The 26840-nt window shown below is 52.3% G+C and overlaps 10 protein-coding genes across 10 annotated transcripts; 6 read left to right on the forward strand and 4 right to left on the reverse strand.

Moving 5' to 3' along the window:
* Positions 1 to 136: 136 nt before the first annotated feature.
* Positions 137 to 2538, reverse strand: BKA58DRAFT_470264 (cleft lip and palate transmembrane protein 1-domain-containing protein). Its single transcript, XM_046175181.1, has 2 exons — positions 2295 to 2538; positions 137 to 2237 (listed from the first exon to the last, which is right to left on the reverse strand). Exons 1-2 carry the CDS (start codon positions 2340 to 2342, stop codon positions 273 to 275), a joined length of 2013 nt encoding a protein of 670 aa, XP_046024325.1. The 5' UTR covers positions 2343 to 2538; the 3' UTR covers positions 137 to 272.
* Position 2539: 1 nt separating this feature from the next.
* Positions 2540 to 3829, forward strand: BKA58DRAFT_386864 (uncharacterized protein). The gene is made up of 2 exons (XM_046170507.1): positions 2540 to 2876; positions 2933 to 3829. Exons 1-2 carry the CDS (start codon positions 2815 to 2817, stop codon positions 3552 to 3554), a joined length of 684 nt encoding a protein of 227 aa, XP_046024326.1. The 5' UTR covers positions 2540 to 2814; the 3' UTR covers positions 3555 to 3829.
* Positions 3830 to 4079: 250 nt separating this feature from the next.
* Positions 4080 to 6241, forward strand: BKA58DRAFT_386865 (carboxypeptidase S1). The gene is made up of 5 exons (XM_046170508.1): positions 4080 to 4379; positions 4432 to 4809; positions 4871 to 5636; positions 5686 to 5868; positions 5939 to 6241. The coding sequence occupies exons 1-5, from the start codon at positions 4137 to 4139 to the stop codon at positions 6133 to 6135; spliced, it is 1767 nt and encodes a 588-aa protein (XP_046024327.1). The 5' UTR covers positions 4080 to 4136; the 3' UTR covers positions 6136 to 6241.
* A 1104-nt stretch (positions 6242 to 7345) lies between these two features.
* Positions 7346 to 8513, reverse strand: BKA58DRAFT_440881 (P-loop containing nucleoside triphosphate hydrolase protein; the record flags this gene model as incomplete). The annotated part of the gene is made up of 3 exons (XM_046173780.1): positions 7346 to 7477; positions 7525 to 8368; positions 8422 to 8513. 3 exons carry the CDS (start codon positions 8511 to 8513, stop codon positions 7346 to 7348), a joined length of 1068 nt encoding a protein of 355 aa, XP_046024328.1.
* Positions 8514 to 9632: 1119 nt separating this feature from the next.
* Positions 9633 to 11655, forward strand: BKA58DRAFT_194876 (aspartic peptidase domain-containing protein). Its single transcript, XM_046165685.1, has 2 exons — positions 9633 to 9892; positions 9999 to 11655. Exons 1-2 carry the CDS (start codon positions 9821 to 9823, stop codon positions 11349 to 11351), a joined length of 1425 nt encoding a protein of 474 aa, XP_046024329.1. The 5' UTR covers positions 9633 to 9820; the 3' UTR covers positions 11352 to 11655.
* A 748-nt stretch (positions 11656 to 12403) lies between these two features.
* On the reverse strand, positions 12404 to 13885 carry BKA58DRAFT_194898 (RTA1 like protein-domain-containing protein). Its single transcript, XM_046165687.1, has 2 exons — positions 13636 to 13885; positions 12404 to 13589 (listed from the first exon to the last, which is right to left on the reverse strand). Exons 1-2 carry the CDS (start codon positions 13752 to 13754, stop codon positions 12557 to 12559), a joined length of 1152 nt encoding a protein of 383 aa, XP_046024330.1. The 5' UTR covers positions 13755 to 13885; the 3' UTR covers positions 12404 to 12556.
* A 432-nt stretch (positions 13886 to 14317) lies between these two features.
* Positions 14318 to 19595, forward strand: BKA58DRAFT_386876 (trafficking protein particle complex subunit 10). Its single transcript, XM_046170509.1, has 7 exons — positions 14318 to 14502; positions 14549 to 14746; positions 14801 to 15986; positions 16037 to 16721; positions 16769 to 16860; positions 16914 to 18606; positions 18657 to 19595. Exons 1-7 carry the CDS (start codon positions 14391 to 14393, stop codon positions 19317 to 19319), a joined length of 4629 nt encoding a protein of 1542 aa, XP_046024331.1. The 5' UTR covers positions 14318 to 14390; the 3' UTR covers positions 19320 to 19595.
* A 2014-nt stretch (positions 19596 to 21609) lies between these two features.
* Positions 21610 to 22810, reverse strand: BKA58DRAFT_194969 (Spt4/RpoE2 zinc finger-domain-containing protein). Its single transcript, XM_046165689.1, has one exon. The coding sequence runs from the start codon at positions 22757 to 22759 to the stop codon at positions 21770 to 21772; it is 990 nt and encodes a 329-aa protein (XP_046024332.1). The 5' UTR covers positions 22760 to 22810; the 3' UTR covers positions 21610 to 21769.
* A 250-nt stretch (positions 22811 to 23060) lies between these two features.
* Positions 23061 to 24644, forward strand: BKA58DRAFT_317937 (serine/threonine-protein phosphatase PP2A catalytic subunit; the record flags this gene model as incomplete). Its single annotated transcript, XM_046167652.1, has 4 exons — positions 23061 to 23210; positions 23260 to 23340; positions 23393 to 23828; positions 23878 to 24644. The coding sequence occupies 4 exons, from the start codon at positions 23061 to 23063 to the stop codon at positions 24642 to 24644; spliced, it is 1434 nt and encodes a 477-aa protein (XP_046024333.1).
* A 363-nt stretch (positions 24645 to 25007) lies between these two features.
* BKA58DRAFT_194964 (uncharacterized protein) lies at positions 25008 to 26457 on the forward strand. The gene is made up of 2 exons (XM_046165688.1): positions 25008 to 25467; positions 25538 to 26457. The coding sequence occupies exons 1-2, from the start codon at positions 25137 to 25139 to the stop codon at positions 26443 to 26445; spliced, it is 1239 nt and encodes a 412-aa protein (XP_046024334.1). The 5' UTR covers positions 25008 to 25136; the 3' UTR covers positions 26446 to 26457.
* The last annotated feature ends 383 nt before the right edge of the window (positions 26458 to 26840 follow it).

A 26840-nucleotide genomic window follows, 5' to 3' on the forward strand; every position in this document is an offset into this window, starting at 1 on the left:
GTACAACTTAGCTGCACTACCTGATCTGGCCTCATAATGAAAAGTAAAGTCTTACAATTTCACTTGAAACATGATGAGCAAGGCGAATGACAAGCCATGCACTTCGACAGTAGCCGCACTCCGACAAGTGCTCTTTGACAACATCACGAACTTCGGATTTCTATTTTCCGTGGTATTACAGTATCTTTTATAAATAAACAACTTAAATATACAACATCACAGAGCTGCTAGTCCCATGTGGGAGATCTCCTGCCTCGTCGGCAAGAAACACTCTACTTCCTCTTCGTAGCACCACTCTTCTTCTGACTCCCGGTCGCCTGACCCTCCGCTTTCTCCTTCTGCACCTTCTCCAACTTCTCCTTATCCGGCACCTTCAAGCTCTTATCGCCACCAGGATGAGCAGCTAACGGCTTGTTAGCATCCTTCTCCTCGACCTCCTCCTCATCGCCACCCTGTCCAAACTCATTGACACGGTTGTAATCAACCTTGTACTTCCAAGTCTGGAAAAGATAGACGAAGAAGATGACGTCGTCACGGAGGGTAGCCAAACGATGCAGAGTGGGCATCTTGATGGTGAAAGCGAACAGGTCGTCGATGAAGGTGTTGAGGAACTTGTATGTCATGGCGCGGCCGGGCATGTGAGCGACGGACTGGAGACGGTAGTTGATGTAGAGGGCGGGGACCATCATGAGGAAGCCGTAGGCATAGACGGAACCGACGAGCGTGGTGATGATAAAGGAATACCACGACTTGTGGGTCTCGTACATGAGCGAGTAGATGGCGTAGGCGATAAGGAGGGGTACGGCGACCATGTAGAGGTACCTGAATGCGACAGCGTCGTATTCCTCTGTCTTCTTTTCCGTGTCGGATAGGACGTGCTTGTCTTCGAATACGATGGTGTAGGGGAGCAGAGAGCCAGGCATTGTTTGGCGGATGCGCACGTTGACCGACTTGGTAATCTTCCATGCTTCGATTGCCATGCCCATGCCCTGGCCGAATAGGATCATGTAGGAAGTGTTCTCGTTGTTGTCGATAAGGTAGAGGAAGATGACGGCTTGCATGAAAACGTTTGCGATGATGGTGCGGACTGAGGTTCCAACATTGTCCTTCTTCTTGCGCCAATGCTGGACGTCGTTCTTGAAGGCGAGCATCTCGAAGATCATGTGGAAGATTGAAACGACCGCCGTGATGGCGAGGAGATACGAGTTGCTGTCGATAAGAATTTCCTTGAACATCTCCATCTCAGAGCCATCGCCACCTCCGGGGGTAGATTGACCTGCAGCTGCGGCTCTGGCGTTGGCGTTGAGGTTCTCGTCAACTGCGGCGAAGATGTTGTACTTCCAGTGTGCAAGGTTGTTAAGCTTGACGTTGAGCGGAAGGGTCGTAACGGTGTCGTTCAACTCAATCATGTGCTTCTTGAGCTGCCAGAAGGTGTTGGTGAAGACGATGGGATAGTACCAGGTGTGCTGACCACTTGCATCTCGTGCACCGGTAGCCTCGAGTGTGATGAAACGCCTGGGACCGGGGTGCATAGCGGCATACTGCAAAGTGCCCGCGTCGGGAATCAGGGAGACGGTGAAGTTGGGATGGTAGTAGGAGGCTACAACCTTTGGCGCGTTCTTCTCCTCCTCGGTTTCCACCTCGGCTCTTTCTGGCATGTCGCTGAGCAAGTTTCTCGTCTTCGCGATCTTCTTCTTGGGCTGGTATTGGGACAATGGGCGGATGAAGTGGTAGGCCTTGCTGTGGTCGTAGCCGGGCTGCGTAGGGTCGAGCACGCTGCCACTCTGCGCTACATAGAAGTGAGCAAGCAGAGTAGCATTGTGCTGCACCTCCCTCGGGACCTTGAACTCAGTATGAATTTCTCTATTCTCTTTGTAGTCTCCAAACTTGAAGTTCTTCTCCTCGATCAACAGCGACTCCTCGGGCATCGACTTGAGCGGGGGCATTGCGACGGACGAAGAGATGTACATGGCGATGTCCATCTCGATGCCGGCAGGCCACATGGGCGCGACGGCATATGGGATATGGCTGTATTGAGCACCAGGATCGAGGGATTGTGGGCGCTGTTCCCACGCGGGAATCACGACATTGCCAGACGGTTTGATGGCGGCGACAGGACCAGTTTGCGCGGGATCGTTGACGGCGGGGGCCGTTTTGGGAGTCTGAGGCATGAAGTACTTCATACCACCCTGGATAAGCAGGAACAGGCCCACGCTTTGTGCAATAGACTTGACGAGCTATCATGGAGCCGTTAGCTATCACCTCGGAGCGGAGGGGTCTTGTTCGCGACTTACACTCTTGCCCTCCTCGGGCGGCGCGGCGGCTGCTTGTGCCTCTGGCATGATGGCAACGTACGGAATCTGTATTCCGACTTGAGCAGCTTGTTAGGTGGAGAAGGAAGATGAACTCGCGATGAAGTCTGAACACATAATCTGGAGACTTTCCGAGGAATTGGCGGTTCCGCCGAGGGCCCGTGCCTGTCCCGCGTCAGGGTCTAGCCACATGGGCCTCGAGGTCCCGGCCCAGGTGGCGGTGACCTCATGCACCTTACCGAAATGCATGCCCTTTAGAGCCTACCCTTCACCAAGGGATTGCAGCTATGGGTTGATGATAATGTTGCGCAAAAGGTGCTGCCTAATATCACCTTGACGACCTTATGATGGGGCTACCGCTGCCTAAACCCCTCCTTCGTTGGACACGCTCCTCTCAAGCTTTTGTCACCGCCCCTCCTCAACACGTCAATTACTTTTGACAGCCCGCGTTCCGACTCTAGTTCCCTCGTTCCGAGCATCTCTAACAACCATCCGAACAACCATGATGGACAACAACGCAACAGCTAGCAACAGCTCCGCCAAGCAGCCCGTGGTTGCCGTATTGTATGTAGAAAGGATGACCACCAATTGATGGATCCAATGGGCTAACTGTGATACAGCTGCGGCTCTTCCAATGGCACATCGCCGGTCCACATGGAAGCAGCGAGGCAGCTTGCGCATGCCCTCCACAAAGCCAACACCAAAGTCGTATATGGCGGCGGCACTGTCGGCCTCATGGGCGAGGTAGCACGAACCCTCGTCTCGCTTTCCGGCCCTGACTCAGTTCACGGCATCATCCCCGCCGCCCTCACTCAATTCGAGCAGCACAACGACCTTGCCAAGTCTGACGGCCACTCTATCGACGCGGACAAATACGGACGCACTACTGTCGTCAAGGACATGCACACGCGAAAGCAGATGATGGCTCAGGAAGTTGTCAAGGGTGGACCAGGCGGCGGCTTCGTTGCTCTGCCTGGCGGCTACGGAACATTCGAGGAGCTGATGGAGATCACCACCTGGAACCAACTGGGCATCCACGACATGCCTGTCATCGTATACAACGTGGACAGCTACTGGAGTGGTCTCATCGAATGGGTCAAGAACGCTGTGAGCAGCGGCTTCGTTGCGCCTACCAACGCTGGTATTATCTCTGAGGCTCTTAGCGCTGACGAGGTGGTGACATGTCTGAACGAGTATCAGAGTGCGCCTGGACGCTTCAACTTGACCTGGGAGGAGCAGTAGAGAGTATGTAATGCAAGGTTACGGACAGGCTCGAAAACTCCACTTTTCGATTGTGAACAATGGTGCAAGGCACATCGGCAGTAGGCGATTAGAAAGCATTTCGCAGATGGGATCTGTATCAGTAAATACATCCGTGTAGATTGTGCTGACCTTTCGCGCTGTAGTCTAGTCTAATCGTCCTCTTGCTAAGCGTATTAGCGTATCCGAACACCCTGACCGTATAGTGGGATACCCTCCGACAATCCCTATAAGCTGACGACATCTTCTGCAAAACTTTCCCGTGTCCGAGCAACTTATCTTCGGCAGTAACGTCGCGCAGCGAAGCTGGTTAGATTGCATACCTTAACGAGCATGGTACCGGTGCTGGTCGACTTCCCTAAGCCCGTTGGGGCAGGAGCGAAACTAAGTCAGACGCGCGAGCCCATTTCATTCGACAACCCCGCCAAAAGTCAAGATAGTGACCTCAGCGCGCGTATACGACAAGCTTTGACAAGCCTTTTCCAAGACTGCTTAAATACGCTAGGGTAAGTAGCTTTCACACTCTTCTCACTGCTCTTGCGCCATTTGTTTGCAGCTGTCAGCATGTTCACCAAGTTGGTAGCCACGCCTTTGTTGGCGCTTTCAAGCCTCGCCCTACAGGCTGCTGCTGTCTCTCAGAAGCAGTGGACCAAGAGGAGCGACCACTTGTACTTGCCCAAAGAGACTAGTGACTACAAGACCGCGACCGCGCCGAACAATGTCACCATCCGGTACAAGAACCCTGGTATCTGCGAGACTACTCCCGGCGTGGACAGCTACTCTGGATATGTCGACTTGACGCCTGATGTGCGTATCAATCTCACCCATACATATAAGCGCTCATTCTAATGCAGTATAGGTCCATGTGTTCTTCTGGTTCTTCGAGTCTCGTAACGATCCAGCATCGGACCCGTTCACCCTTTGGCTGAATGGAGGTCCTGGATCCGACTCGCTGATCGGTTTATTCGAAGAGAATGGACCTTGCATGATCGATGACAACCTCACAGCAGTATACAACCCGTATAGCTGGAACAATGTATCGAACATGCTGTACATCTCGCAGCCTGTCGGAACTGGTTTTAGCTACCAGAAGCAAGGTGTCGGAAGCTTCAACTCGTTCTCTGAAGACTTCCACTACAACTCTAGCGAATGGCCCGCTACTGGTCGATGGCCTCTGCTCGAACCGCTGAACACTGGTACTATTGACACTACTGATCTTGCCGCTGTTGCTGTGTGGGTGAGTAGACATCTGTTATTGAATGCCTTTGACCCGCGCTAATCTCGTTCGATACACGTAGCACGTTTTCCAAGCCCTTTTGGCCACCATCCCCAAGTTTGATGCCAAGCTCGGAGACCTGGATGCTGCAAGAGACTTCAACCTCTTCACCGAGTCATACGGCGGCCACTATGGTCCAGCATTCTTCAGCTACTTCTACAACCAAAACCTGAAGATCGAGAATGGAAGCATGCCCGGATACCCACTCAACTTCAACTCGCTCGGCATAATCAACGGCATTATCGACGAGGCCATCCAAGCCGACCACTACCCCGAGTTTGCTGTTAATAACACGTACGGCATCAAGGCGTACAACGACACCGTGTACTCGTACGCCAAGTTTGCCAACAACATGTACAACGGCTGCCTCTACCAGATCGCCCTCTGCCGAGCTGCCGCCGAAGGCAACACCACCTACTACCACGCCGATGCAAAGATCACCGAAGCCGAGCTAACACCAGGCGAGATGCAGATTTGCAACGAAGCAGCAGACATGTGCCGTGACAACGTCGAATCTCCGTACTATTACTACTCAGGCCGCGGTGTCTACGACATCCGACATACGTACGAGGACCCGACACCCCCCTCCAACTACGGCGATTACTTGAACCTTGCAGAGATTCAGGATGCCCTAGGCGTAACGCTAAATTACTCTGGTAGCAATGGCATCTACTATGCTTTCCAGAATACGGGAGACTTCATCTACCCCAACTTCAGGCTCGATCTAGAGTACCTGCTGAGCCAGGATGTGCGTGTTAGTTTGGCGTATGGCGATGCTGACTACATCTGTAAGTCGTTTATCATATACCAGTGATCATGTATCTCTAACATGTTCAGGCAACTGGTTTGGTGGAGAAGCTATCAGTCTTGCGATGGAGTACACTCACAGCGACGAGTTCCGTGCCGCAGGTTACGCGCCTATGATGGTTGATGGCACGGAATACGGCGAGGTACGCCAGTATGGCAACTTCAGCTTTGCGCGCGTCTACGAGGCCGGTCATGAGATTCCTTACTACCAGCGTAAGTCTTCTTGCTACCTCTGTCCCCACCAGTCTGGTCAGACAACGTGTTTTGCTAACCTGACTTTTAGCTGTTGCCGCGTTGGCATACTTCAACCGTACTCTGTACCACTACGATATCGCGACTGGCGAGGAGAAGATCACTGCCAACTTGACATCCTCTGGCCCTGCTAATGCAACGCACACGCAATCATTCGTGCCGATTACATCGTCTATCATTCAGGCTTTCCCTTCGCCTATCTATCCTGCGACGACATCGGCGTACTAAGCCGTACTGTTGCTACCGAGGTCAATGTAGCCTTGGTCTCCAGTGCGTTAGGCTTCATCAAAGTGGTGTGCATGACTATTACGAATGAAAAGAAACTATGAATCAACTCTGCTTAGTATGCATGAATACAAGTGATGCGTCCATGGCTTATTCCTAGTACCAAAGAATCCATCATATCTTGCCCTTCCCCAGCTTAGCCCATTCATCGAAGAGCAGACTCCACACGGGTTGCTCGGCACGCTCATCAACGCTGCCTACAGATCTCAGCCTTGAACTCCTCATCGTCTTTCCGCCATCCGATCCCGGCGTCCTCGCTATCGGGTCCCTTCCAAAAGATGGTACCCTCGGCATCATCGCGGATTGCCTCAATGATCCTGTCCTGATGATCATCCTGCAGCGTTGTCAATAGCGCCAGCTGCACCAGCGACAAGTGTCGTCGTACATCGTAATCCGGTTCGCTCTCTTCAGGCTTGAATGTATTGAGGTCGATACCGAAGTCCCCTCGTAGAATGCTCTGGTACGTGCGTTCGATCATGACGTCTGTCACGAGTGCGTTTTTTGGTGTATATGTACCTAGGGCCTCCTTGGGGAACTGGTCGGTCTGACCTGGTGGAGTGATTTTCGCTATGTCGATGGTGGAATTACGTGTGGTATCGATAGGAGCAGGTCGCTTCGTTTCCTTTATGGCCTGGGCGATTGAGAACGGGCTTCTGTCAGGGTCAGGGATGGTAGGGGTCTCATGCAAATCAGACTTGGTCAATGGAATAGCCGACGAGGATTGGTCAGCAGCGGGGGCTTTTTCTTGCATATCAGACATGGTCGGTGGGATAGATAGTGAGTTGTAAATTCCGTCTGTGGCGGGCCATCAATGTGAATCCATGTTCCTGTTGATATGTAATATAGAAGTTTGCTGCAAAACACAGAATACGATGTGGTTTGTGCAAACGACGCGTGGAGCAATTTGTCGAGGCCTTGCGGTATGTAGACACTGATGCTGAATGTAGTTAGAGGCGCTTCGTTGCAAAACTTTTGTATTCAGTAGATGAAATAGGACAAGTCACGGAGAATTGAGGCGTATAGATATACAGGACTTCGATGTCAAGGTCGTCAATCAGCGTTTGCACCAGGATCTGTCTGTACAGGCCTACATACGCCAGATGTGAACGCCAAACTCCATGCTAAATGTTGCAGATGCTTCGAAGGAACGATTTCATTTCGACGTCGTAGGAAGTGCGAACAGCTGGGGCTGCATATTGATCTTGCACAGGCGCGCAATACAGCCGGACAATTGTAGAAGGGTTTGTACGCCTTCAAGGATGCGCATATGGGTAAAGCCAATTTCCTGATTACTGTTAGTCTCTGTAAAAATCGCCCGTTGCAAACCCTCACCTTGATGAATTCCAGCTTTGCATGCTCACTCAGCGTGTCAATCGTCTTTGTAACTTTGAACATTGTGCTGATGATGTCGTGACACGAGTATCCCAGGTCCCACAGCTCTTTCAGTGATGTCAGAGCATCGTCAATACGCTGCTCATGGCACGCCTTGATCATGGCTTGCACCTTGATGGGATGCGGGCTGTCGACCACCCTGAAGACATTATCGCCATTAACGAAACCGAAACCAGCAAAAGTCGACTGGAGATTGTTAATGGCTTGTCGCATATCACCCTCTGCTGAAAAGACTAGTGCCGCAATTCCGTCGTCTGAGTATTTCACGTCCTCGGCTTCGCAGATCTGCATGACGCGGCGCACGACTTGCGCATCGGTAAGGCGGGCGTATCGGAGGATGGCGCATCTCGATTGCAGCGGCTCGATGATCTTGTTCGACTGGTTGCAAGCGAATGCGAATCGGGTTGTTGCGCTGTATATCTCCATCGTCCTCCTCAGAGCTTGTTGTGCACCACTGGTCATGCTGTCCGCTTCGTCGAGGATGACCAGCTTCTGCCTGCCCGGGGGAAGTGTAACTTTCTTCTGCGCAAAGCCCTTTATCCTGTTGCGAACGACGTCGATACCGCGTTCATCTGAGGCGTTGAGTTCGAGGACAGCCTCCTTGTAGGCATCACCAAGGAGTTGGCGTGCGAGACAGAGGATAGATGTGGTTTTGCCGATACCAGGCATACCGGAGATGATCATATGGGGCATGTTGCCATCTTTGGCGATGATCTTGAGGCGCTCAATGGTTTCGGTATTGCCGACGACATCATCGAGGTAGACGGGACGGTATTTCTCTACCCTGGGAGGATGTCAGTCTAAATCAGCTGGCGAAGGCCACGAGCGGTGAACTACCATGGCAGCTCGTAGTTTGCACCGCCGGCGGCATTAGGGTTTGGTTTAGCACCATTGCTGGCTGCGGCTTTGGAGGACTCGGCTTTTGACATTTCGGGCTGTGGTGGTTGACTTGGAGGGGTGACGCGAAACACGCGATGCTGCAAACGCGCTTTCACGGGCCATCCATCTTGGGACTAGTGCTCACGTGAGCCGGGCATGATCGACGCGCAGCCGCGGCAGCGAAATATCAGGCCCTTGGCACTAAACATAGATTCGTCCGATGCGACGTCACTTGCGTAGCACGATAGACCAGATCGGGATTTTTCTTCCAGTTCACACACTGGCGTCGGTACGGATCGAGGCTATGTTCTTGCCCATCTTATTCTGCACGCATGTGCGCGCAAAGTGCGAAGCGATCTTTTCGAGGGATCTTCATTACTACCACGATGGCACGCCGCGCAGATGGGCTTGCAGGCACGTACCGACCAATGCTGCAGGTCCTGAGGTTTCAGCCTCAAACGTCTTTTTCGAGAGGCGCAGCCATCAAGCATCGGGCGCCTGAAGAAACCACCCGATCGCTCGCCAGTCGCTAATATACGGGCTATTTGCATTGCTTTAGTAGCTGGCGACATGGCGACGGCGTCAAGACACTGGGATGCTGTTAGTTGACAGGGTGACGTATGCGGCTGACGGAAGCGGTCCGCAACCTACCATGTCCACAGCACGTCAGCGAGCTATTTTGTAGAAGCAGCTCCAGACGTTTGCTGATGAGGTTGTGAATGCTGTATGTCGTTGGTAATGATGGCCTTGTCGGCGCAGCCTTCGAGCGCGAACAAGGCGCATGCGGCGCACAGCGGCAAGGGATCCCAGCATCGGCACCAAGCGCTTGGCTTTGCGATACAAACGAATCGTCTCGTAATTGAGGCAACGCCACGCACTGCGGATCCTCCAGCAAGGCACACACAAGTCCCGTTGGCTGACGATTTTAGGCCCGGAAATGTCGGCGGCTGCCCATGCTTGTTACGTGGGCAGGTGCACTAAAGGGCCACAGAATCCGTTACAGGTCCAGACTTGACCTCATCATACGCGTCGTCATCACAAGGCTCGAACGCCCCCTGCGCCGACTAAAGCCTCGCTGCCTGCGCCTCTACTTCGCATCGACTGGTTTCCTAGTCACAGCTCTTTTGTTCCTGCTTTGTTGCTATTATTCCCTTGTTATCCTCGATTTGCACTGTGCTTGGACAGCGCTCTGCTTCTCGCGACTTCAATTGCAGTCTCAAACACAAGGCCTTTGCCGCCTTCACCCAACTCCGACCACTCGTGCGTCAGATTCTACCAAGCCACACCAGGGATCCTCTTATTTGTGTGGTATACATCGATTGCACATTCCTAGAACCTTCCTCGCAGAAACCACATCATGAAATATTCAACGTTTGTGGCGGCGCAATTGGCGTCGTCGACTGTAGCAGTAAGGCTTGCACCGCGAGAGGTAAGTGCGACTCTTGGCACCCCCAGATTCACTGGGAAGCGAATCCTCCCGCAGCGCCTCGTGCGCACGACCAGAGCTTTGTGGAATGCGACGCTGACTTCTCCAGAACCCAAGAGTAGTGCGTCTAGACACCCAGCGCCGGAATGTCAACCCCATCGCCCACGACCAGCTCCGAAGACGGCAAAACGTTGTCCAGCAAACGCTTGACAACCTCGAGACACTCTACTTCGCGAACGCCAGCTTAGGCACCCCCGAACAAAACTTCCGCCTCCACATCGACACTGGTAGCAGCGATCTCTGGGTCAACTCGGTCAACTCGAACCTGTGTAGCCAAGGGGGCAACCAGTGCGGCGAATCGGGTACATATAACGCGAACGACTCTTCGACATACAACTACGTCAACGGCGCATTCAACATTTCATACGTGGATGGGTCAGGCGCATCAGGAGACTACGCGACAGACAACTTCCGCCTCGGCGGCCAAACAGTAGAAGACCTGCAGTTCGGTATCGGCTACGTATCGAGCTCACCGGAGGGAATCCTCGGAATAGGCTACACCATAAACGAGGTTGCTGTAGGACGCGCAGGATTAGAACCATACCCCAACTTGCCTCAAAAGCTAAAGGACGACGGTACTATCAACTCAAACGCATACTCTCTATGGTTGAACGACCTGGATGCATCGACCGGAAGCATTCTTTTTGGTGGCGTAGACACCGACAAGTATTCGGGTGAACTACAGACACTACCAATCATCCCAGAGCGTGGACAGTATGCCGAGTTCATTATCGCTCTGACTGGCATGGGGCAGAACGGCAAGAACGGTTCTATCTTCAAGGATTCCAACGTACCGGTCCTGCTTGACTCAGGGTCGTCCTTGATGTATCTTCCCGATAACGTCGCGAGCTCTCTGTACCAAGCCTTCGGCGCCCAGTACCGTCCCTCGCAGGGCGCAGCCACTGTTGACTGCGACCTTGCAAACCAGGAAGGCTCGCTTGAATTCGACTTCTCTGGTGTCACAATCTCTGTCCCACTCAACGAGCTTGTCATAGTCGCTGCTGTTAGTCGTGGGCAGCCTGTTTGTATTCTCGGTATTGCACCAGCGGGTTCCTCTGTCGCTGTTCTGGGCGATACTTTCCTACGATCCGCATACGTTGTCTACGATCTTGAGAACAACGAAATCTCCCTTGCCCAAACAAACTTCAACGCCACCTCAGAAAACGTCCAGGAAATCCAAGAAGGCTCTGACGGCGTACCCAATGCCACAGGTGTTGCCAATGCGGTATCTACTGCTGCTGTTGGCACCGGTGGACCCAGGATCGAGGGCCCCAACATAACTGGCGGCGGTGGAATTATGACCTCTACCGGCGCTGCTATGCCGGCCGCAACTGCAAACCCATGGGTTGGCGGTGCTGCGGTCGCTGGTGCGGGCATCCTTATGGGCTTCAATGGCTTCTGATGTACGGACTACAATTTTCCTAAAACCTGTCCAGCGTAATGAACTTCTTTTTTACATATGCACACGTGCATCGTTGGCGTTATCAAGAGTGGCATGGATTACAACCTCTCGGTTAAGGGATTTGCATACTCATAAACTACCTGGAAGTAGGTCTTTTGCTTACATAATTGCATAGCATACTTCATGAATATTATTAACGTCTATTGCATCTCTCCTCAAATCGTTCATGAGTAGTAATCGTGATTCCGGCGACGTCGCGCTGAACTAGATGGTGACGACACCCGCAGGCCTGACAGGACGCGTAGCGCCTGCCGCGTAATAGCTTGAACGCCTGGAATCACTAAGTCGCAAGTCGCGCATCGTCACATGCATGAAGACTTCAGACTTTGCATACCGTCAACTGGTATTTCCACCAATAGATGGAGATGTCTACGTACACTCGCCTCGATGCTACAAATCCCATACGCGTTCCCTTCGGCTTGAACTCCTGCCGAGACTACAACCCAAAGCGGTCGTCCACGCCCATTTGACCCTCTCCCTCTACCGATTCAATCTCATCATGTCGCAACTCAGTTGAGAAATTCCGCCACTCTGGAACATCAAGATCTATGGTCGATGACGTGCATGGTCTCTCAGACGACTCTTCAGTTTCCGGAATCTGCTCTAGTCGATGTGGATGGTGCACCGGCGTACTTGTGGTTAGAGTGTCCAACGGCAACGGCTCTGATACCTCGCCAGTATCCGGACGTCTCTGGATCTCGATATCATCTTTCGTCAGCGTTGGCTCTGTTGCAAAGGGGTCAGCGTTGGAAGCCGCACTACTGCGTTGCGTAGGGTGTTCGATAGCCAGGAGAAGAACCTTGGCCTGTTGTAGTGGATTGCTGCGATACCGAGAATGAGGAAGAAGAAGATCGAGCCAAGGAATAGCCCGACGCCCAATTTGTTGAAGACAGGTCTTGCCATACTCAGGTCAGTGTGAACTCTGTCCCGCCATGGGAGGCCTGGAAAAGAGTAATTATAACCGTGTGCTTGATTGCTTGATGGAAACTCTTCAATGTTTGTCTCAACGAAAGGCGGTTCTGGAGACTACGAGGATGTACAGAAAGTAGATAAGATGAAAGCATGAGATAACCAGTCATGATAGGAAGAACGAGAAATAGGTAAGGAGAAGAGTCCATAGATCTGATCATCATTGGCGCCACTCCTCAGACTGCCTCATCTATACGTTTGCCGCTGTACTTCTGATGCTCGACGTGTCTGAGCTGCACCCGACCCTCGTTGCTTTTCGCGCTGCCTCTCTTGTCTTTCTTCAGATACCTGCCAATGTATCCCCTTTCACCCCAAAGATGAAAAGGGTCGACCAAGCCCTTAAGTACTCCTCGCTTATTCCTCTTCTTCTCTGCCCTAGCCGCCTCCAGTTCTGCATCACTCATATCCCAGAACTGCGTCTTCTTATCCCTCCCCTTGGCTAAGCCCCAAAGATCAAAAGGGTCGAACATGGTAATGATCCACGGCCTATCATCACCCCAGCCAGGTCCTTTGCGTTCAGTCACGCCATCGCGAGCTAGGAAAACGGAGTTGGATGGAGGTAGACGTTTACCCGGATGCCACAGATTGAGTAGAGCAGTGTTGAGGAACATAATAACAGCTTCGAAGATCCAGAAGTAGATCTCGTTTTGATATATGGAAGACTCCCAGCCGAGGATGTATTCCACGAGGCGATATATGCAGCGTATTGTTACGATAGTCGCACTCACGTACATGACGTATAGTACGATGCGCAGGTCCTGCCTGAGTACTCCGGCTTTGTTAGCACGTCGATGAAACTGTGCAGCGAGGAGGCCAAATGCGCCGAAGAGTGCTGCCTGGAGACAGAGCGATGCGGTGACGAGATCCGAGCCAAGCTGTCGTTCTGCGTCGGTGGAACTAGAGTTGGCCATACGCCATGCACCCTGTCCGATGAGTATCTCGCATACGCCGTCGAGGCCGATGAACGTCGTTGCTACACGACCTGGGTGAAGAGGTGCCAGGTAGGGTATATAGTAGAGTAACCTTGACAATATGAAGTAGTTGATGAGTGCGTACACTGGTGGCCCAGACATGATGAGAACGGTTGAAGCTATGAGGTATGCTAGATTATCAGTATCGTATGCGCCTGCAAGACGCACTGCGAAGCCGCTGATCATCAGAAGAGCGGCCCATGGCAAGAGGATTGTTGTTCGCCATGACTTGTGCTTGCTGAGAGACATCAGTAGTGCACGATTGCGACTATCGAGGTGTTTACATTGTCTGCCACGCATGTAGCGCTCCGGAGATGGAGAAGAGGATAATGAAGACTATGGGTGCGGCTTTGTTTGGTGCGTAGTACCAAATGCTGCCAGGTGAGTAGTCTCCCATCCCCATCTCGAGAACGATGAGTACGATGTCGCAGCGATAAACTAATTGATGGCTTGATTCGTGTAATTGATGGATCAAGCTGTGCCAAAAGCCGGAGAGGCAAAGAGCCGTTGCTGCACAGTAAGGGACAAGGACAATATGCGTCAAGGCTTCACATACGTCCAGATAGAGTCGCTAGCATGCTTGCCCTTCGACACATGGGCTACGACATGGGATTTATGAGATAAAGCTCACGACAACACGTCCAAATGGCGCAAACGTCAGGCCCCTCATGGTACGGCTAATGCGATGAATGCGACGCTCAGCTGAGGGGTTGACACGACTTCGCAAGGCATAGCACAGGGCTGAATAGGCGCATCTACCCATCGGTAACAGGGTGAAGCGAGATCGTACCGCTGTTGACCGGTGATGGGCAGAGGGTAGGAGGCTTGCGCAGCGACCACCTGATGTAAGGACGCTCACACGTGATGTGGCGGAGGCCTTTGACGAGACTTCACCAAATTTGGATTAGTCCAGGCTAGCGGTGAAGCCGCCGAATGCGCAACGTACATCTCGCGACGGCATCATTACCCGCGCACTCAAGCAAACGTCGTCTATCACATAATCCGCCGTCATACCGCCTTATCCCGTCGTGCACGTTTCATGAGTGTGGCTGGAAATGGTGCACCAGCCCTGGGTGCCACAGAGGATGGTTCTAGGCAAACTCCCGCCGAACCTACGGTGATGGACGGGCTATCGAGCTCTAAAGTGACGGGTATGCACCCCTGCAAGTTCAACACCCCTATACTCATACTTTACAGTCGAGTACCATGATCCTTCGGGGGTCTTTCCATTGATACAGGAGAACTTGGCTGCGCGATTGCCACTTCGTAACTTGCACTGGAAGGCTCCTACACGACCACTAAGATCTATCGACTCTTTACATGTTGATCTCGTGCCCAGTAAAGAATCAGCACAGGCTGCAAGTGCGGCTTCGTCGACTTCAGCACCTGGCCAAGGTACGCCTACTAGGAACACGGATGAAATCTTCAGGCCGGTTAACAAAGAGAAAGAGAGACGGCATCAGATCCCAGGACTGCGTCAAACACCTTATCTGAAGGTCTATCTGTTGAGATGCGACGATTCAGAGACTTACAAGGCGACTGCGCGCAAGCAAGTTCGCGAGTGGGTGAAGGAACATACACCACCCTCTCAAAGCAGTACGGCGAACACGCAGGAAAATCATGATGCATATGAGTGGTTGATCCTACATGTCGTAGTGCCTGAGACGCCGGCAGCAAGCCAGCCTCGTGGATCCTCTAGTACCACTACCGGTGAGAAGGAGAAGTCCGGAGCAGCATCTAGATGGACGCGCGGGACGACGACCTTGCTTGAAAAGCTTCGCGCCGACTTCAATGTCTCATCAAAATCGGCACCCGATAGGGTAGCTCAGATACGAGTGTCAAAAGAAAGGGTTCCCCCGCACATGCTTCCAGCCACAGCACCTGCTGCCTCTCCCGCTATCACTGAGAGCCCTCAGGAACAAGAGCGTGCCTGGGCTGATGTTATCGCTAAGTTTAAGGTATTGATCCTCCTTTCGTTTGACCTCCGGGTGAGTCAATATGAAGAGGATATTCGGAAGAACGACGCTCAGCGCTCGTTTCCTGGTTGGAACTTCAACACATTCTTTATCTTGAAGGAAGGGCTGGCAAGAGGCTTCGAAAGCGTAGGTCTGGTTGAAGATGCGCTACTCGGCTATGATGAGCTTTCCATCGGTCTAGACAGCGTCATACGTGATCAGTCGAGCGAAGACGCGCAAGGAAGCGTTTTGCTCAGCTATTCAGACGACATATATCAGACAGCAGCAGAGATCGCACAGCAGGATGGTAATGATGGATCAGGACCATCCATACACGATGATAGGCCAATCAACGCGCTGAAGAAAGACTATCGCGGTCTCATCCTTGCAAACAACATTTCGATCTTCGACTTCAGGCTTTACATCTTCGCTCGCCAGATGTTCTTGCTCTTAAGGCTTGGAAACTCAGTCTCAGCACGTTCCGACCTCGCAGCCAAGCTACAACCTCGACCGAATGCCGGAGTGATACAGCGCTCGGCTGATGACAGCGCTATTGGTATGAAGTCAGGCGGCCAAGGGAACGACTCAGAGGATCTGTTCTCTCTTGCTGAACTCTGTTCACGTGCACTGAACTTCATCACCTTTGCTGGACGGCTCTTGCGAGATGATCTAATTCACGGGTAAGTCCATCTATACCCAGTCAAGCCACAGCGCTAATCCGTCGCTGTAGTGCGAAAGCTCACGATACCACGTTTCCTGATCATCTTGTCGAAAGCATCGTTCGTTCGTGGACTTTCGCTTCGCTGGAACAAGTGTTGCGTGAAACATCTACAGGATCTCTTCCATTTACTAAGTTCTCTGGAAACCTATCGGCAGGCTCTTCCGGCAAGAGTCTTTCGTTTGGTGGCCGCAACAAAGAACAAAAGATGAAGGTCTCAGAGCCCAAGTCCATGATCCATCCATCCAGATCGACATCTCTGAATCATGGGCGACCATTATCAGACATGCCATACTCACAACCTGCAGCCAATGCACAAGTCGTATTTGAGAACGGCCAGTATCACGATCGACCACTACCTGGCCAACAGAGCACAATCCCTTCTGCCAAGAACGGCTTGCAGGAGCTGGCTGGTACCAGAGCGCAGCTGCTCGCAATTCAGCGACGTTTGCTCGAACATGCGGGCAAGAGCATGGGTTGGAATATTGGCTGGAATGCTATATTGGCATCTCTGAGTGCGAAAGAAGAACTCACTGAGGTTGGTCTAGAAGACGAGGAAGAGGAGGAAGATGAATCGAAGCATGACCAGTCTCGTACTGAAACGGAAGGGGAAGCTTCGAAGTCACGTCTCGGTATATCTGCTGCAGCGCTGGTCACTGCGATGACATCCATCAGGCAGTTCAGACAATTCTATGAGGTCAGAAGACATGATATAACCCCGCATGAGGTTGCTAACCCTCACAGGCCTTGAGTGATCTTATCGTCAAGCACTATATGGCCGCAGGCCAGACCAAGTCAGCAGAAAGCGTGCTCGGGGATCTGGCTGCCCTCAGGTTGTATGTTTGCCACCTGTCAGGTTACATCAGCCCCAATACTGATATCACTATAGTGAACTCGGTGACTTCGCGGCAGCCGCCATGTACTTCGGACGTATGGCATCGTACTTTGCGGAGAGCAGATGGAACACGGTTGAGACAACCATGCTCAAGATGCACGCACGTTGCCTCAAGAAACTCAACCGAAAAGATGAATATGTGCGGACGGTACTTGATCTCTTAGCTAAGTCTGCGGCGAGCCGAATGGCGTTCAAGAGTGCCTCGAAACGAACCAGTACAACCGACGCAGGTGACATGCCTGGTGACTGGCTGAACGACGACAAAGTGGACACTACTGATGTATTCCATGAACTCATCAGCTATTCGCAACAGCTACCCTACGATGTCACGGTCCAAATGCCGAAGTACTTCGGCGACATCTCGGTAGATCCGTACGTTCGACACTACGATGATAAAGATGGGTTCCAGTTACGCCTTCAATTCAGACACCATCTCGAAGACGAGATTGAAATACGCGCAGCCAAAATCCGATTGGTCAATGCAGTCTCGAATCAAGCCAAGGACATATGGCTCGAAGAGACAGGAGCCATACAGTTGAAGAAAGGCTTGAATCGCATGTGGATCGGCTGCAACGTGAATACGATCGGACCGTACATGGTCGACAGGGTTGTCCTCGAAGCAAAGCGTATCGTCTTCGTACACGAACCTTTCCAGAAGGCAGAGGCGACAACTCCACTTGGCATCATCACTTCGGTCTCTGCGCATTCTCTCAAAGCCGCGAAGAAAGCTCGGATACTGTGCTTCCCCCGTAGCGAATCCTTCCAAGCCCGAATCTATCTCTCGCACTTCATCCACATCGACAAGCCGCGGCACATAGAGGTCGAGTGCTCAGCTGGCTGGAATGAGATCACACGTGCAGAAGTCCGCCTAAAGTCTGCCTCTGCAGGTTTACGACTGCGAACGGCAAATGCAAGCGTGGCTGTGGGAGAAACCAAGATCGATGACAGCAAGCCAACACCGGGTGTCATCGCTATTGGTGGCATGCCGGCAGACTCCACAGCGACATTGAAGGTGCCTTACGACATGGAAACAATATTGCAAGACCTCACTGTCAAGATCGATGTCGACTACTTTACCGCCAAGGGTCAGTTCCAGTATACCTCGACCTTCATCATTCCTGTTGAACTGCCTCTGGATGTCAACGTTCATGACCATTTCAAGAGCAAGTCGCTTTTCTCCAAGTTCAACATCAAAACGGCCAACCATGTACCACTGAAACTTCTGGACGTCGCACTAGAAGGATCAGAAGAGTTCGATGTTCATGCGCCCAGGCGCCCGAAAGAGGCCGTCCATGTCTTCCCGAAGCAGCCCGTCGCAGTCACGTACAAAGTCACTAAGAAAACGATGGACGCCGCCAAGAAGCGACAAAGTCGGATTTCTACCACCGGCAGTCTATCTCTGGCTGTTGAGTACCGATGCTTGAACGAAGACGTTCTTGATCGAGTGCGAGTGATGTTTGCTGAGGCTGTGGAAGACAGTCCAGTCCATCGACTGGCTCGTTTGCTTACCGACCATTTTGCTAGTCAATTGGAGCAACATATCTTGCCACCGCAATACGAAAAAATCGCGTTACTACAGAGGTTCGACCTAGGTGCGTTCGAGGAGGTTGGGTGGGCAGACTGTTTGGAGAGCTTACCGCTTGTCGTCCGTGATGACACACAGACCTGGCTACAGAAGTGGCATGAAGTAAGTAGTAGTCTCCTCCACGTGAACTGTACATACTTACATGTCCACAGAAACACCGAACCATCTTGCTCGCCGAAGACGATGCTAAAGATACGACGCAACAGCCGATCGCTCCACTGTCGCCAAACCCACCCCGCCGGATGATTATCACAGTCTCGATCCCTCAGACCCACATCTTGCACACCGCATCACTGTCTCTTAACTCACCTCCTTCGTCTTCACATTCCACAACCGCGACCGTAGGCCAGCCTATCATGACCACCCTTCGCATCTCGCACACCCGCCGCTGGGCCTCACCTTCCAGCCTTCTCTCCGCGGCTAACCTCACCGAAGTCGATGAGCCCATAGATTTCGTCTACACCATCGACGCGAACCCGGAAGTATGGCTTGTCGCCGGCCAGCGACGTGCGCACTTCACTGCCAAGGAAGACGAGGAACATGAGTGGCCAATCATGCTTATCCCGCTCAAGTCAGGGAATACGCTGTTGCCGAACGTGGACATCCGCGCGAAGATCAAGCCAAAAGAGGAGGAGAAGGGGAAGTCAAGTACTACGGAGGCGGAGATCTTGAATTGCGAGACTGATTATTTGAGCTATGGAGAGAGCGTTATGGTTGTGCCGGATGTGAGGAGTAGTACGGTGGGGGTTGGGGATATGAGTGTGGGTAGTCCGAGGAGCGTGGTTTGGTTGGAGAGTAGCGGTCAGGCAGTGTAGAGTTGGGTGGGAGTGCAGCGAAAATGTTGAAAATGGACATGTCGAATGATCATGAAATCTAGGAACTTGACTTTTTGTTCTTAGTTTGAGGTTTAATATGTCAAATATTGGTAGTTGGGGTGATCGAGAAACAAATTTGAACTACTACATGCGTGTGCCATTGACGTTCTAGATGGTGGACTCGGCGGTTGATACTGTTGCTCAAATATCAGCCAAGATAGTCAGTCCATGCGGGTTTGTAGGTTGCATGTGAGTCCCACTGGGAATTGTAGAAGTAAAAGAAGGCGCAGAAAGTATGGAACACACAGTATGCAGGTAAGTACCCCATGAAAAAGACCTCCAAGCCCGAATGTGTGAGCAAGACGTCCCGCGGGGAGCTGCGGGAAACTAATGCATACAACATGCTGTACAGGCCCAGAACCTGTCCATATCCAGCGGAGATGAATATCGATGGAGTCAGAAGATACTCAAAGAGTCGCATCAAATATGGCGGTTTCGAAGCAAGAAATGGAGCAGGAAACTTAGAATAACCGAGCCATGCCGCCAAAAAGAAAGGCACTAAGATCATGTGAAACGTGATCATATCTAAGCCGTATATCCATATTGCGCCGTGTTCCCACATCGGTCTGGCCCAGGTTGCTTCGAGACAGTATTCGCATGTCGACCTTACTCTATGATAAGATGGCAGAACCCGACAGGTTAGTAAGCCGAGCGCGAGGGCGACACATGCCGCAAAGGACAAAATCGTACGACAGAGCCATGTTTGGACCAGGCCATGGCTTCTACACTCTGCAAGTATAAACACGGTCCAACTGTGACATACCAAAAGAGAGAGAGCAGCCGAGACGTACAGCATAGCCCTCTCAAGTTCAAGAAATATCTCCTTGTTGTATACAACAATCCGTACTGGTGATAAATTGACGTCATTACTGCTTTCGGTTATGAACCGAAACAATTCTGAGATCAAGAAGGCTATGAAGTACGTCGAAGTTAGGGCTGTCATAAGAGGAAGGCCACACATCGCGAACACCTTTAAGGCTTGTGGTACTATGTCGACTATAAAAGCCATTATGTCGAGTCGCCAGTTCCTAGAGACGAACTGACCCCGATGCGGCTCGTGGGCTGCTACCGCAGGTCTTGTAGGAACAACAGATTTGCCTTCCAATAGAAATCGAGTAGACCAGACTTGTCTGGCTGCACTGGAGATAGAGTGTTTGTTGGTCAATAGATCGATGAATTGGGCAATCATCATCAACGTGTCGAATAGGCAGATCAGCGGCGACGCTCGCAAAGCAGCACTGAGCACGAAGGGTGCACCAAGCACTCTGCCAGTGTCTTGGACCATGACCCCTATCATGCATGCAATAACAGGCCATCATGCGCTCTGCCACGAGACTTCTCGAGCGGTGCTTTCGCTGAACGCTGGTGGCCGTTAGTCGCTGTTCGAAGACTCTTGATATGGGTGTCTGATAACTCACACGAAGTGCCATTATGCGTAGTACTTTCATTCTAGAGTAATGGGGTGATCATAGCTGTACCGCGCTGTCTGCATATGCGAACCAGTGTATATTTCTTCAACGAGCCCGGTTCGAAATAAAAGTAATTGATAGTATACGGATACGCAGTGTATTTGAATAAAGGTGCCTAGCTTGAAGCTGTAAGTGTACTTCCTACGGTTCGTCATTGACAAACTTGACGCCCACATGACATAGTTCAGCCTTCTCGGGATACGTCATGTGGACGCTGAGGTGCTGGATATTAGAGCCTTGTTGGCCGAATCTTAAGCTACGCCCGCAAAAAGACATCTAGACGAGGTGGCTGAGGTGTTCAAGGCAGCAAGCAAGGCAGATCTGGAAGGGGGCAGTGTTGTGCTGGCAAAAGCCAATGACAAACCACGCTACTCGTCGGCACAGTGCATGCTATCGCAGCAGCCACGCCGGGCACGCTTTCCTTGCAAGCAAAAAAAAGAAGGACGATGCATGCTTGCCACACATAATGCAAGCATCCACAGGCAAAAAGAAGAGCAAAAACATACAACAGCGGGGATTCGCTAGTGGTCACCCACCTAACTACTAATCCGCCGGTATCATGCTTGTATATGGCTGAGCGGACGGGAAGCCTAATTTTCATGATCCTATGGTCGTATGTGAAAGAGCGAGGACTTATGACCCATATAATGTGGGTCGTATGAGATAGCGAGCTACTGAGATGTCAGCCATAGACCAACGCGACAACACCAAGGAAACACCAGAGATATACACGCCCAGTCACTTTGTGAGCTCCATGTTGTAATGAGATCGATTCTTCGAGCTGTTGTATCATCTTGTGAAGGCACCCGTAGGTGCGCTTTTACCATAACTCCGTCGCTGAAGATGCAATGCAAGTATCCCTCTCCCTATCATTCATCGCGTTCGACGCATGTATAGACCCTTCTCTTCACTTTTCTACCTCTAGTCCTTGGGAAGCATATCCTGCTCACTGCCGTCCCTGGGCACGTAGTTGATACCTGCGCTCTCCACCGCTCCGATCACGTCTTCCGGGAGGATGCCCTCGACCTGGGTCGCGTAGACGCCCGGAACGTAGCCCTCAAGACGCTGATATCTGGCAACCCAGCTCCTTGATGTATCCGCGACAGTGATGAGGCCTTCGAAGACTTGGGATGTGCAGTCGTTGATCTGCTCGGGGTTGCCGGCGAGCTCGATGATTTCTTCGCAGTTGGGGCAGCCCTGGGTGAGGAACTGGTTCTGAGTTCTGACAATGGAGCAGACCATGCAGGCGCGCATGTTGCGCTGCTGGCCTGGCGGTATGTGCGCACCGCCTTGGATCATGTTCTGTGCCATCTCGGATTTCTCGACGTTGGGACGAGGGTTTGCGGGCGGCTGCTGACCTGGCTGATAGCGGGTGTTGGATGTGACAGCGGGGCGCTCAGTACGACCAGGGAGATTGGCGTCTTGACAAGTGGTGTCGCGACCTCGACCTGCAGCGCGCGGACGTGTAGAAGGATTCTGGGTAGGAGGATGGGGCTGTTGTAGAGGCTGTTGATGGTGATCCGGAGTCTGGTTGTCGAAGACGGATGCAGGCGACTCGAAATACTCGATGGGAGGACGGACGTCGTTGTTGAAGCTGGCAGGAAACAGAGCGTCCGCAAGTGTCCTACTTTGTTCCACGGTTCCGGAAGCTTGGCGAGGCTGTCGGCGCTCTGGCTCTGGACCTGACTCGGGTACCGCTTTAGAGAGGTTTAGTCGCTCACGCGAGGCTACGGGATCGACATTCTCCAACTCATGCGCAAAGTATGGCTCCTCGTTTGCCCTGCTATTTCCTCGGGGGCGTATGATGGCGCGAGGTGGTGTGTCATTAGGCTCGACTTCGTCGCCGTCAGAGTCGACGGTGATGTAGCGATCTTTAGGTGTCTTGACCGTTGCCCTACCCCTGCGCGCCATGATGTCTGGTCGGAGCCGAGGTCTCTGGTTGGTTGAGCGTTGGTGGAGGCGTTTAGCGGCAAGGCCAGGCGATGGCGGGACAGACTCGTTTGATAACTTTCGGCGGGCAGTGCGGGCGACAGGTCACTCTCATTTTGTTGCCGTACGTCACTGGTTTGCTATTCAAATCCTTTAACGCGCAGGGACACAACTTCCCTCCCGTCAATCAACAGGTGCACCAGCCCGTCGCGCCTTCTGCAGCTACACCCGCCGCCCGCGTGCCTCGCATACCCCAGCTTGTCCCGCACTGCGTCGATACATCATGGGTGCCCCGACTGACGAAGCCACCAAGCTCAAGGACCAGGGCAACAATGCCTTCAGGAACCAGGAATGGGACAAGGCCCTTGAGTTCTACACCAAAGCCATAGAAGCCTACAACGCAGAGCCCTCTTTCTACACCAACCGCGCACAAGTACACAGCCCACCTGCGCCTCACGAGCATCTACTAATCTGTCCTCCAGACATACATCAAGCTCGAACAGTATGGATACGCTATACAAGATGCCGACACGGCGATTGAATTGGACCCAAACAACGTCAAGGTACTATTATCGCAAACTCACCCCGTCATGATGACGCTCATCGCAGCACCAGGCATACTACCGCCGCGCCTCAGCGAATACCGCCATCCTCAAGCACCGTGAAGCGCTCCGCGACTGGAAGCTCGTCGTCAAGAAAGCCCCCAACGATGCTAACGCAAAGCTGCGCATGGCCGAGTGCGACAAGGTCGTCAAGCGAGACGCCTTCCTCAAAGCCATCGAGGTCGAGGATGCGCCGTCGGCAGCAGAGGGTCTAGACTTGGAACACATGGCCGTAGACCCCTCATACGATGGCGCAAAGCTGGGAGACAAGATGACATTGGAGTTTGTCGAAGACATGATTGAGCGATTCAAGAACGGAAAGAAGCTGGCCAAGAAGTACGTCTACCAGATCATCATCGCAGTCATGGACATTGTCAAGAAGGAGCCCACCATGGTCGAGCACGATATCGCGGATGGAAAAGAGATCACTGTCTGCGGTGATACTCACGGTAGGTCATAAGGAGAAAGTGTGGATAGACCGTGTACTGACAAGGCTAGGCCAATTCTTCGATCTCATGAACATCTTCAACCTCGCCGGCAAGCCCTCCGAAAAGAACGCGTTCCTCTTCAACGGCGACTTCGTCGATCGAGGTTCTTGGTCCACCGAGATCGCCCTGCTACTTTACGCTTACAAGTGGCTATACCCCGATAGCTTCTTCCTAAACCGCGGAAACCACGAGACCGACGACATGAACAGGATGTACGGTTTCGAGGGTGAATGTAGAGCGAAATACACAGAGCGCGTCTTCAAGCTCTTCTCGGAGTCCTTCTCTGCGCTTCCTCTCGCGACGCTTATTGGCAAGAAGTACTTTGTGCTTCACGGTGGCCTGTTCTCGGACGACAAGGTCACGCTAGACGACGTGCGAAAGCTTGACCGATTCAAGCAGCGTCAACCGGGACAGTCTGGGCTCATGATGGAGATGCTTTGGACTGACCCGCAAACGAACCCAGGCCGTGGACCCAGCAAGCGCGGAGTCGGTCTGCAATTCGGACCCGACATCACCAAGCGCTTCTGCGAGAACAACGGTCTCGAGGCTATCATTCGGTCGCACGAAGTACGCATGGAGGGTTACGAAGTCGAGCACGACGGACGCTGCATTACCGTCTTCTCGGCACCCAACTACTGTGACAGCACTCACAACAAGGGCGCATTCATCAAGATCGGCCCTGAGTACAAGCTCAAATTCACTCAGTTCGACGCTGTTGCGCATCCGAACATCAAGCCTATGGCATATGCGTCAAGTGGCATGGCCGGCATGATCTAATGAATTTGAGGTAAGTTGGTTCAGTCATTGTTCGCAGCGATGCATACTTGGGTGTTCTTCGGCGCATCAGCATACTCGGAATTGGTTGGGGCTGTGTTTGATCTTTCAGGATTGATTGGGAAGGAGCGCTGCTATACGAATGTACTATAGAGCCTGGACGAAGGCACAATTCCGACGCCGATGTACACGAAAAGCATCGAGCAGAAATCTAAGGGCAAAACATTACCTCTTGCGCGTCTGGCACGCTACCACGGGTAGCGCGTGGTAGATGCGTTGCCCCTCACACGCGGCCCCACGTGTTGCATCCCAATATGGCTAACTCTGTTGACAAACATGGGTCCCGCGCCTTCCATCTCATCGCGTCTTGCCAACCTGCTAACAAAGCGCCCTTTACGCCTGCTCTCGCCGTAGATCTACCATACCAACACCCTGTCGCATCCCTAATCGTTTCTACATCAGCAATGTGAAGACTAACCCACTTGCGCAATCACCATGTCGCCGTATCAACAAATCTTCTCCACCAACGCCGTCCTAAGCGTCTGGCGCAATCTTCGCAATACCAAAGATAACAACGACCTTCTCCTCGCATTTCAGTACCACCAAGACGATGCTCGTGGCCAGAAGGGCAAGAAGTATACCAAGGGCGGCGTTGTGGAGAGCTCGCAAGAGGTCGCAGATGGAAAAGCGATCGATGTCGGCGGTAAGAGCATTGGCTTCGTTGTACCATGGCGGGCCATGCAGGCTCAGAGACGCGAACTGAAGGAAAAGGAAAAAGAACTCGCTGAAGCACTAGTGGCACTGGCCGGAGAGGTTGCATTCACAGGTATGTATCTAGCGATAGGTGGTTTTTAGAATCTATTAGGGTATGCGTATATACTGACTACTCGCGATAGACCTCTCTTCCACCCTGCAGTCTTCGCTCACGCAAAACCCCCTCATCCAGATCCGCCACCTTGCCGCTGGTCTATCCCGTCAGATGTCGAAAATCGAGATACAAATGGCCGACAACGCCCCCTTCGCAAATGGAAAGAATCTGTACACTGGTGGCGAGATAGCGCAAAGGTTTCTCCCGCCGATACAAACACTCTTCCAACAGCGACCTGTACCGCAGCGCATGATCTTTGAACTGCTCATTGAGTTGAAAGACCTGATCTACATGGGCATGGCAGGATGTGAGAAGGAGGTCTTGGAGTGGGAGGTGGATGGCGCTGCGATCGGAGCGTTAGAGGAGCTGGATGATGCGATGGTCAGAGCGGTCACACCGATAGTACCAGCCATCGAACCGGAGCAACGGAAAGAGTCCGAAACCGGGCCTAGGCGCATACTCAGGCGAAAAGCGTCCAGCCTTATCTCCAGCTCTGTTGTAGTGCAACAGCCAGTATCGTTCCTCCTCGCTGCGCCAGAAGAACTTCTTTACAGTCTGGAATCGCTCGAAACGACAGCGCTCGCGCTTACACACCTCCCACTCCCTATACCGGATCTCTGCGCACACGCCATCATAACTCTCCGTCGTCTCACGCCTCGGCAAACTCTGACAGACTTCTCACAGCAGAAGAAGCGAAGGAACGGCCGGTGTGCAGAGTTCGCGCGTTGTATGAGGTGGGCTGATATGCAGTGGCGGCAAAACGGTGGCTGCAGGAGAGGTTGCCTGAACGAAGACGAAGATCCAGAGAATCTTCCTAGCTGGCATAGGAGTAGTCGCTGGTTCGACGATAAGGGTAGTGGGACATTTATGGTCGGTGGAGGAAGGGCGACGCCGAAAGATGATGGGTTTGGAGTCATTAAGATGACGCCTTCATAGGCAACCTGCGGTGGGATTTTGGGACTATTTCGGAACTGGCGTTATGAATGTACATGTACGAAGGAACGGGTTTGGATGATACTCGGCGTAACGATACCCTTTTTGATTTCTTGGTATATCTAGGGTAGGAGAACCGCTTCTGTGAATACAACTCAGGTAGTCTTCGGGGAGGACTTGAGGCATTGCTTCGTATCTAAATGGCGAAGGGAAGTGAACAGTCATTGATACGAAGAGGAATGGAATGTACTACTTAGTCATGTTGGACATGTTCCAATTTCTTTGTACCGGTACCTCATTAGGTCGCACGAGACCCGCACTTCTTTAGTCTACGAGAATGGTAGAGCCCTTGTGAAGAGTCAGTGAGCTATGGGTCAGTTAAAACTGCAATCTTGGGT

Source organism: Alternaria rosae, assembly GCF_020736505.1.
Source record: "Alternaria rosae strain MPI-PUGE-AT-0040 chromosome Unknown BKA58scaffold_6, whole genome shotgun sequence".
NCBI classification, from domain to species: domain Eukaryota; kingdom Fungi; phylum Ascomycota; class Dothideomycetes; order Pleosporales; family Pleosporaceae; genus Alternaria; species Alternaria rosae.